The sequence below is a fragment of the Equus asinus genome, chromosome 16 (genome assembly GCF_041296235.1).
Source record: "Equus asinus isolate D_3611 breed Donkey chromosome 16, EquAss-T2T_v2, whole genome shotgun sequence".
NCBI classification, from domain to species: domain Eukaryota; kingdom Metazoa; phylum Chordata; class Mammalia; order Perissodactyla; family Equidae; genus Equus; species Equus asinus.
The window spans coordinates 13,770,341-13,781,628 of record NC_091805.1 but is presented as its reverse complement, the minus strand read 5'-3'; the positions used below and the strand labels follow the sequence as shown (position 1 = coordinate 13,781,628).

At 40.0% G+C, this 11,288-nt stretch overlaps 1 protein-coding gene across 2 annotated transcripts in view; it reads right to left on the bottom strand.

The window, feature by feature from the left end:
• Positions 1 to 215: 215 nt before the first annotated feature.
• The window catches only part of ST6GALNAC3 (ST6 N-acetylgalactosaminide alpha-2,6-sialyltransferase 3), a 497,431-nt gene continuing 486,358 nt past the window's right edge, over positions 216 to 11,288 (bottom strand). Inside the window, exons 4-5 of one of the 2 annotated variants that reach the window (XM_070486616.1) lie at positions 3,507 to 3,614; positions 216 to 2,448 (exon numbers count right to left, since the gene is read on the bottom strand). In XM_070486616.1, the coding sequence (XP_070342717.1) occupies positions 2,439 to 2,448; positions 3,507 to 3,614 (118 nt within the window). In that variant the 3' untranslated portion in view covers positions 216 to 2,438. Of the gene's footprint in view, positions 2,454 to 3,506; positions 3,615 to 11,288 lie in introns of both variants that reach the window. The other variant, XM_014849537.3, reaches the window with a different exon arrangement.

The following is an 11,288-nucleotide window of genomic DNA, read 5'->3' as shown; positions in this document are numbered from 1 at the left end:
AGAAAGCTAGAGTGAGGCAGGAGGGCAAGGAAGTTTTCAAAAGTTTCTCATTAGTAAGGGCTAAGACAAATCGAGTTGGTCCTTCATTACCAGAAAACTAAATAAATTAAATTATGCTATATCCTGCAGCCTTCTGATAACTAATGGCTCCTTTTTGTTTAAAAGCAGAAATTCTCTATCACAACAGGGGAGAAAAACAGTCTGTATTACAATAGTAACATTTGTATCTGTTTATTTTTCTTTGAGTGGGCATTTCTAGCCATCATTAGCTAGAAAAAACTAACATACATAGAACTGAAAATCACATAAGGAAACAAAAAAAGAATAACAACATTAACAATTCCAACAATGGAAGTGGTGCTTGCTAATTTTTATGGATGTGAGTCCTGGGTATCAAAATGGCAGAAGAGCAGGAAAGAGACTTGCCCAAATGGCCTATTTTAATAATAATTCATCACAGGAATTAGCACTGGGAAGGACTTGCAAAATGCTCCTGAAGTGGAATGCATCATCACTTCCAGCTTCCAAAACATTTTTTAAATTAATCCTGGCTTTTGTCTTTTGGATTATTTGCAAGAATGTTTTTGGTCTTTCAGCTCTTTTCTTGGCAAATCGACCTTCGAATATTTAATGAGCAATGAGTATATGGAGAACAGAGTCATCTCAAGATGGGAACAGGAAACTGTATTTCTTTGCTTTCATTCCCTCCTGTTGCCTCTGCTTCCTCATCTTTTCCTCACCGAAATAGAGTCATTAAAAGAAAAAAATCAAAAGTACCTATGTTCACAGAGGTCCTAGTCTATGGCCAAGACCATCCTTGTGATACTTTTTGCATAATCCTGATATGGTATATTTTATTTGGTACTGAAATCAATTAGCTACTACTCTACATAAATGCTATTCTATACAAATATTAGCAAGGGGAGCAATCTGGAATATATCAGAGGAATTAACAAATTACAGATTATCTGCCAAGGAGATGTCAGAATGCATAGGCAATAGCCCAGTGGGGTGGTCATGGGCATTTCATGGGACAGCATATGTGAAAGGGCTCTGAATGACAAAGCACTTTGGACGTTAAGGTCATTATTATTGTTATTATTATGGTACAACAACTGATACACTGTGGGGAAAATAAACCCTAAGAAGGCAAAAGTTCTGGTCAGATTTAATACAAGGAAGCATTTCTTCTCCATGTCTAACAGTTGGCACTTAGAAATGGTAATGTAATGTAAGGAGAGACATCTTGGGCCTATAAAATAGAAATTGGAATATACAAATATATATTATGAAGTATGGTAGGATACAAATTGATGTAAAAATATGCTTTGTTTTCCCTGTTTCGTGATTTTAAAAGCATACAGTTTTGTTTTGTTGGATGTTGAAGCAGAGTTAGTAAATCCTTTTGGTTATGTTTTAAGAATGTTTTCACAGTATATGTTATTACAGTGTTGATATCTTACATGTTAAATAGCTTCTGAAATACTTAGGACTCAACCAAAAATAACTAAACATTAATATAGATCATTCTAGTAACATGTTTAGTTATATTGTTTGGGGTAGTAAGAATGGAGTGGTGAGAGTGGAAATTCATCAAGATTTGCTAGTTGGCCCATTTTGAATTAAGTGTTTGAGATGGTCAACTAATCTTGATGGGTATGATGTCCATGACATCATCATTGTTAATTAGGAAATGGCCTGAGGCTTTAGCTGTAGGAGGTACTGTAGGAAGACAGTATGTCAGGAAGAGATTCTCCCCTGCCCTCAGACTAACTAGTAACTGCAGTAATATGCTTGTACCCAGAGAGCATTTCTTGGGTCAGTGTTCGACGATCAACCATTCTTCAAGATGGTGGAGCTGCTCAGGTTCAAGAGACTATAGAGTCAAAAACTCTGCCTCATGAGGCCAAATCCCATGGCTTTTGGAAGTTACTTACTGTTCAAGAATTCTGGGCAGCTATCTTGAAGGATAATCTTCCCATTTCTTAGGTCACTGCTGTCATGTTACTGGCCTTCATTTCAATTCCAGTTAAATTACAAAGTGCAGTATGTAATGTTGAACCTTCAGAAAGAACACAATGAGCACAACCACCCTCCACGGAATCCCAAGTTCAAATGACAGGCAGAGTCACCATTCATATCTGAGGATGTACAGAAACTTGAACATCATTGTTGTTGTCTTTATCATCACCGTCGTCATCATTCGCATCACTGTTGCAGCATCATGATTACATCAAGTGGTATGGCAAGATCAGAAAAACCAACATCAGGACACTGTCCAGTTCGGGTGTGTAAATATTATCCTGTGTTTCTTGGCCCATTTAGCAAACACTTTCTTTTCAGTGATAAACCTATGCCCCCCGTATGGGGCATGTTCATGAAGAAAATATTCATCACACTCATCTCTTCCTTGTTCATAGTAATGATAGGGGACTTTTCTATACCCTTCTGTCCTAGAAAAAAAAAAGAAAAGAGAAAGATTGAGATGAAGAATGAAGCATTCATTTACAAGAATCCATTATGTGCCCAGTAAATGCATTTACTTGCAAACCCATGCATGATTCTTGTCCATGAACTCAGTTAAAAGCTATTATGTATAAAAGCTTTTAAGAAGATGTACCAGGTCCTTAGTGCTTTAATAAATCAAATAAAATTTATATATCACACCAGTTACATTCAAACTTATAGCTATCCTCTGAAGGAGGAAATGGTATATAATGGAAGCAAACTTTGGATAACCTGATGCGCCTGCAGAACACAAAGAAGCTTGGTGATTTTTCAGAGTAAGATATTTGGTTCATCTGTGCTCCATTATGCTTATAGTTCTGGTAGAAATATTTGATCATAAAGATTGTGGCTTAGTTACCATTTTGACAATGTGATTACAGCAGTCTCTGACTTATATTGTGCCAATTGTTGGTAGGAAAATATATTACATTACCTTGATGAAGCATGAGGGTTTGTTTTGTTAAATAATTAGAAATATCCCACCAGCAAGGATATACTGTGGATAAACACACCCCTTTTAAATAAGGATCTGGCAGATTACTCACTTATTAGTGAAATACAATTTCCAGGAATTCTTGTTAAGCTGTCAGCTTCTCTGAGGCTTCAGGGCATTAGTCCTTCATAATCAAATATAACCATTGAGTAGAAGCCATCTATCAAGCCATTAGAACTGGAGAGATGACAAACTTGCTTTGCAAATTAAATAACCGCTAAACTTGTTCTGTATTTCCAAGCCACACGTCCCTGATACGCCACTGATTAAGGGAAAAATGCTCCTTCTGACATTTCACATTAAACTGTGGTAAATATTTTTCTTTTTATCACCCCTAAAAGTCACAACTTGATGCACTGACAATAAAATGTCATGTCAGCAAAGAACACTGGGAAATAATTGTTGCTTTCTCTCTTTCTCAGATTTATGGTATTAAAATCAATTGTGATATTTTGACAAGGTATCAGAATTGGAGACGCATAAAAATAATTTCTTGCGATCTCACCTGCAGTAGGTGTCATTTATCATCCCGTAGACGTGAATGCTGTAACAGGCATCCATGGCCAGAATGAAGGTGAACCATCCTGTGCTGAGATAAGAGCCAGACTGGACTCTGGGGGGAAGGGGGTGGGGGTGGACAAAAACAAACAACAACAACAAACAAAACACAAAACATGCAGAGAGCAACAATAAAGTGTGGTGAGAAACGAGCGACCTTTTATCAAAAACATAGCACTTGTTATCAGGAAAAAGCATTAAGAAACTTGACAGTCTCTCAAAGTACACACTTATTTTGAATTATCTCTGAATAATTTATAGGCATGCTCTCACTCTTACTACCTTAAGCCTAGAAGCTATGTTGCATGGAAGAGAAGCCATATGGCAAATAACTGAAGTCAAATAATCCTGCTCCCTTTGGGCGAAAAATAATTTATTTAATTTTCCATAAGACACAAGCTACTGCTGTATATCAGAAGACAGGTTTTCTAAAAGTTGCTTGGAGCCTTGATGGGAACTGAATGAGAATGGTGCTATCTTGTTTTTCTGGACATATCACTCTCTCTAAGGCCTGTTGGGTTTCTAAGTTCAAATTGGATGCAGTGTAGGTGAATGACTTGGTCTATGAAAGCATCTGGAAAGCTTCCCTTCACTGCTTTCCAGGCGTTGTGAGACAAGACTTTTCCTTTGTAAGACCCATGTTACCAACCTCATTAACCTGTTTTTATTGAACACCTACTATGTGTCAATTGCTGTAGATGCTGGGGATACAGCAGTTATCAAAACCACCGAAGCTTCAGTCTTCATGGAGGCCAGAGGATTGAATTTGGAGGTGGATCTGTTATAAATGTTGGCCAGGGAAGGCCTCTTTGATAATGGTAGCAAAGATCTGAAAAAAAATGGGAGGGGGTGGGAAGAAGCCATGTGGACATTCATGGGAAAGACCATCTCATGTGTGCAGTCTTTCGACCCCCATCTTGGCCACGTTAAGAATGGACCTTGGGCCTGAAAAACTTCCTTAACAAGAGCTAAGGAGCCCTCACACCCTGTTCCAGGCTTGTTGCCTGGGTGGGAACATCCTTCCCTTTTTCAGACTCAATGTGTGCTCCTTTGCTTTGCTTAAGTATATGTATCATATGGCACCTGGCTAGCCCCACTACTCTATCTGTCCCCTGCAAAAACAGGTTGAGGTCTTTTGTTCTGTGTCACAAGAGGGTTGCATGCAGGCCAGTGGCTCTGAATCAGCTGCCAAGAAGGACCCAATGGCCATTGGGGACCAACACGCACTATTGGAGCTGATCTTTCTCTGTCGCTTCTCTGTGTGGGTAAAGTATTGTTCCATCCACTGCTTGACTGTGTTGTGTTTTCCTTGGCAATTCTGATAGTAAGACACAGTGGGCAGCAGGAAGAGGCAATAATAATGGAAAAAGCACAGTATGGAAGTGTGCTTGGTATGTTTAAGGAAAGGATGGGAAGCGTCGTAACTGAAGGGGGAGAGTGGCTGCTCTAGTCAGATGCAGTGCTCATTGGAGGGGTCTGCCAAGTTCCAAATGGCTCAAGGAAATGTTTGATGAAAAGCTGCATCTCCATGCTTGTCTTTAGCCAAGGGGACTCAATCCATCCAAAACAGATCACTGCTTGTCTCTTTAAAACTCTCCCATGGGAGCATTTGGGTCACCCCAGATTGTTTGGCAATTGTGTAGTACCACTTCTAAAAAAACCTAACTTTCCGACCTTGCATCTAGACTTCTTGGCATACTGGAGCACAGGCAGCTCTTCTCCTACAAACTGACACTTAGTCACTGATAACCACTCTCTAGGTATAGCCCTCCAGCCAGTAGCTGCTCCCTACTGATGCCCAATATTGTTGATGCAGTCTCCAGTACCAAGCCATCAGTCTGCTATAATTAGGACTATGAATCCTTTGATTCTTCCTTTTTTTTTTTAAGCAGGCTCTGCTTAGTATCAAATTACTTACAGCAGACAAGCATTTCAGGAGCAACATAAACTCACAGTGGGGATTGATAACTAGATATTTTAATCTTTATTTTCATTGACTTTGGGTGATTTGCAAGGAGAACCAAACCCGTCTTATGTATATCCATCCCCTCTGCTTACTTCTCACTGAATCTGAAATGCCACAATGAAAGAAGACTTCCTTTGTATCTCCTGGTGTGTCTCCTAAGTGGAAAATATTCCAGAAACACGATCACATTGAGTTACACGCACTTTCCTGTGTGATAGAACTAATAGCAGACGCGTGGGTTAGGAATGGGTGCCAAATGGATAGGAAGATGTACCACAGGGACGTGAAATACACTAATGAGCAACTTTGCTGATTGCACAACTTCACTTGCAGTCAATCCTGTTCTGGGGTCTGAGCAGGAGCAGCCACGATGGGAACTGCTGAAAGCACCATCGGATTAGAAAGTCCTTATATGAAAATTGGGGGAGATCAGAAAAGGCAAGAGTCTTGACTAAAAGCTATGAACCCAGAAATTTTTTCTATATGCTGGATTCTTCTGGTTATTATTCCTACTGAATTGTATACCCCTTTTTCTTTGCCTTCTCATTACGCTTTTTCTACATTTTTTTCCTCTCTATCCTTGTTCAGTACTAGTCAGACCCCAAACCAGTAGAGATCACTAAAAATTTGTCTACACTTGATGAGAAAAAACAGGTCTCACATTCACCCATTTATTCACTTTTTTGTTTATTTGGATCCTATTATGTGTCACTGACTATGTGAGAAGCTGATGATGAATATTTTCTTAAAGAGCACACGGTCTAGTGGGGGAGGCACGCATGTTAAAACAATTAATCCAATATTACAGGGCAATAAAGCACAAGCTCTTGTGTTTTGGAGTCAGTATCCAAGTGCCGTGCAGAATTGACAGGATACCTGACTTCACATTCCAGCTCTGCCACTACTCGAATATGAGCCTTTGGACAACTTATTTGGCCTCTTTGGGTCATCTTAGCTTCCTTGGCTCTAAAATGAGATGGTTGAACTAACTTAAATCTAAAGTTTCTTCCAATTTTATTTTTATTTATTTTTTTTAAAGATTGCACCTGAGCTAACAACTGTTGCCAATCTTTTTTTTTTCTCCTTTTTCTGCTTTATCTCCCCAAACTCCCTCATACATAGTTGTATATCTTAGTTACAGGTCCTTCTAGTTGTCGGATGTGGGACACTGCCTCAACGTGGCCTGACGAGCTGTGCTGTGTCCACACCCAGGATCCAAACCCTGGGCCACCGCAGCGAAGCGCGCGAACTTAACCACCCGGCCATGGAGCAGGCCCCTCTTCCAATTTTAAAATCAAATGATTCTTTGTTCATCACCCTGAATAGTCAATCTGTTTTAACCTTTAGCCATTCAACAATAGCATGCTCCATGCACGTTGGATATGTACTTAACAAACATACTAATCAGTCAGATCACATTTAATGCCCAATTGTGTGCTGGGCATGCCACTAAATGTCTGGGGTGAATGTAAAGAGGGCGCACAGTTTTTATCCTGCAATCATAGTGGCTATAGTCACTAAACTTTTGTGGGGAGGAGCTCCATGTCTTCCTCCTTCACACTGCTGCTCATGGAAGGTGCTAGAATGGCTGTCCAAGACCGAGGACTCAACTGGACCATAGTATTGAGGGTAAAGCTTAATTTCAGTGAGAGAAAAAAATAAATCTAAATTAGGGAAAGTTGTTTTTCTTCCTATGTGTTTTTCTAGGGGTGAGTCCATCCACAGGGTTGCTAACTGTCAAGGACCAAGATAATATTATAGCTCCAGGATAAAGGAGGGGGATTGTTGGTATGACATATGGACCCCTACTCTGCAGAACAAGCTCCCCCGGCTCATCTGGTCCAACCTAGATAGTCATTTCTGAGAGTTCAGCGGCAACAGAACCCTCCGAGGATAAATAGAAGACAATTGTCAAAGTGGCTCCTTTGCATATCTATCTTCTCTTTACCACAGGAAGAGAGGGTCAGGAATTTCAGGGTTTGGCATCTGGTCAAAGATCTTTCCATCTCACCACAAAACAAGGAAATTTTACCACCTTTCTTATACTTGATTATGTTTAAGCCCAGCCTGATTTGTTCTGTTTCTGGATAGACAGATCATAACAACCAGCTCAAAAGCTCTTCGAGCAAGTTGTGCTGCATTTGATTCAGATCGGGGAGGCTCAAACTGCCCAAGTGCCCTGTCTACAAACAGCACTTAGTTAGACAGCTGCATTTTCTTTCCCTGGTGTCTCTGATATTCTTGGGATGTGAAATAGCGTGAGGTTTCCTACCCACAGGACACACTGGGGCTGGCAAAGTGGTTTCTTCTGAAAACACTCAGAGCCAATGTCCATACAATGATGCTTGAGGTGGAATAATGGCAACTGCTAGATTAATCCAAGAATTCTTCCAAATAAATGCCCTGGTGACCTGGGTCCCTAAGGGAACTCACTGGCCTGGATGGTGCTGGCTCTGGGAATTCTTGTAGCCGCACTATTTCCAAACTCTCCTGCTGTGAGAACATACTAGAAATGAGGAAGTATAAATTACATCCAAGTAAACTTTCTGAGGTTCAATAAAAACAACAACAGAAAGAGTGGAGCTGACACACATGAAACTGTTTATGCTTTTTTTCAGCTTGGAGAGACCTAGAGATAACTATTAGATGCCTTAAAAAATTTTAAAAGGGTCTTCTCTGGGGCCAAATATTGTCTTGTAATTTGTCACTCATGCATGCGGCACTAACTATGTACCAGCTGGCTATCGGCCATGGCACTTCTTATACCTTCCACATTTGGGGATCGATAAAAACAATTACTGTCATCTACAAATAAACAATCAAGATTCCCATAGGGGTGATAAGAGAATTTAAGGCCCTAGTTCAGTACAATAGGAAATCTTAAATTAATGCGGCAGAATAATGAGCCATGCAGGGGAAAATAAAGGCAGGAATGTTAAAAGGAAGCTATCAATCAGTTGTTTCCACTGGCCAAGCTTTGCATCCCACTGCTCCTTGGTAATCAAGATATTTACCACTGGAAACTACTTAAATTTGCTTGTTCATCTCTTGGAAAAATGATGCTGTCAACACCTTGATGTAGCACATGCTTGAAGGCATATCATTTAAAATATGAGCTTTCATGTAGTTTATTACTGATAAAATATAAGCTACCTTGCCTCTTGATGTTTACCCCTGTTCCTTGATGTCTAAAGGCCATTACACGCCCACAGAGATTTGTTGTCTGTCAAGCTATCCTTATTTTTACCAATCTCAATATTTTTTGGCCGTCAGCATCCTTCATTTGCCTGCACCCCTGCTTCTGAGCATATTATGAAGCATTTTTCTCCTATTACCTGGCAAGCTGGAACTTTCTAGTGAGTGACATTTCCCTTTTGGATAATTTTAGGGGAAGAACTGAAGAAACTGAAATGGTTACTCTTCAGAAAAAAAGTGGATTACATTGAATTTACTATCTAATCACAGGATGCTCTGCTAATTATTGAACATCATTAGCTTAATTGCTTGGGTTCTGAACTCAAGAAGCTTATACTTTGATGATGAAAATAATCGCACTTTCTCTATATTAGGGCTTCTCAGTCTTGGCACTATTGACATTTTAGATGAGATAATTCTTTGTTGTCGGGAGCTGTCCTATGCAGTAAGTTCTCTTTCACATTTCAGCAGTTTCCCTTCTGTTCCAAGCTCACCCATGCCCTAAGAGAGCAGTAGATTTCTCAATTCCCTAATGCCTATTCTTGGCTCTACTTTTACATCCTCTGCCCTGAGGATGGCACTGACCCTAAAAATCCAGGTTCTCCTTATCTGTAGTTCCCATTCCACCTGCTCACTATCCCACTGACTTTCCTCATCCAGCCAAGCATCTCCCTTCTTTCTCCTTCACAAGTCTATCTGAAACCATTCAGGTTTGGCCAATACTGAACCATTATCTCACCTTTTAATAAAGCCCTAGGAATTAGCCAATGTATTTGGTCTTCACCCAAAGGGCAAGTCCTGGCCTGCAATGAAGAAACGTGCAATGGGAAAGGAAAAAAAGTGTCAAGTGGGAACGAGGACGAGGAGTCCAGTAGCCTCAGTGTCTGTGGCTGCCTCCTCTTCATAGAAGGGCTTCTGTTGGGGCCTTTGGCTCAAATATCGCAGCCTAAATTCTACTGTTTCTTACTCATTTCTTTCATGAACTGAAGAAAACAAGGCCTGGGGCACTCCAAACTAACATTTCAAAAGCGTAATAATCATTTATCAAAGCCCGAAGGAGATCAAGACCCTCCAAACAATGGAGGTTTATTGGAGAGCAAAGTATTGGCAGCAGTTTCTGAAACCTGCTATACTCAAGAGTAAAAAGGGAGTTTAAAAAAAGAGTTAATCAATACTTTATGTCTTGTTTTAACACTATTGGACCTCAGTTCTCTCATCAATATACTACACTGGCAGCATAAATAAAAATAGCAAAGTAAGTTTCCATATACCTTCCTAGGGAGAAGGAATACCTGACAGAATACAGATTATTCAATTAAAAACATTCTTTCCCCCATTTTTTTAAAAAGTACATGGATAATGAAAGAATGCATTTAAACAAAGAGACTGGGCAAGAAAAACAGCTGATGATTATCAGTAGCAGCTTGGGATTCCATCTAATATTGTGAACCAGTCTAATGGAAGCAGAGCTCAAAGTGTGGAACCAATTTCCGCTGTCCCCAAGTCATATATTTTTGTATATCATTCGATAGTCAGGAGCTATGGAAATACTCTGGAGTTTGCCCATTATATTAACACTGTATATTTGTATGATCTGTCCATGGGACATGCCCCGCAAAGATTTAGGAAGCAACAGCTTCCTGCAAATCAGGCAATAGACCTCTCAATCTTGGCTTGAATCATTTGCAAATGGACATAAACTTTTCAAATGGATAAAAACATCATACTGCGGTTGGTGACTCTTAAAAGAATGCACCAAATAAACGGAATCCAGGCCTGGAAAATGATGAAAAATGTGCCACGCATGAATGGAGACAGTAGTGAATCTTAGAGGAAGGCTATACCACCATCCTGATCAGCTAACGTCAAATGCCTGCACTAATCAGTAGGCACTTGGACTGTGAACATAACAAATAGTTTTCCTGCCATACAATCAACAGGACTCTTCAACTAGTGATGAATGTAATGAAATTGTACAAAAGGAACATAATAAGAAATGTCTGTGTTCTTTTCAAAATGTACATTTAAAAGTAAAATGGTACAGCTCCCAAAGGTATGATTTATGGCTTCTGTAGAAATAGAAGATACCACTCACAAAAATTACTTTGTTCATTCATCTCAGAAATTAAAAGGTTATTTTGCTCCTACCCTTGGGCTTTACAGCCCCTTCAATTGGAAATGTTGGTTTCTGGGATATCGTTCACTTTCTTAAATGAACAATGAGAACCTCAGGGATGGCAGGGATGGATGGTGGGGATCTCTCTGTCCACTTCATTAAGGCAGTACTGCTTCCTTAACCACTTGGTATTGACTGACTTGCATCCCCTCCAAATTCATATGTTTGAGCCCTAACCCCCAACATGATGTTGTTCAGAGATGGGGCCTTTGGGAGGTAAGTAGCTTTACATGAGATCGTGAGGGTGGGGCCCTCACGATGGGATTAATGCCTTTATAAGAAGAGGAAGAGACACCAGAGTTCTGTCTCTTTCCACCACATGAGGACACAGCGAGAAGGCTACAAGCCAGAAAGACAGTTCTCACCAGAAAGTGATCATACTAGTACCCTGA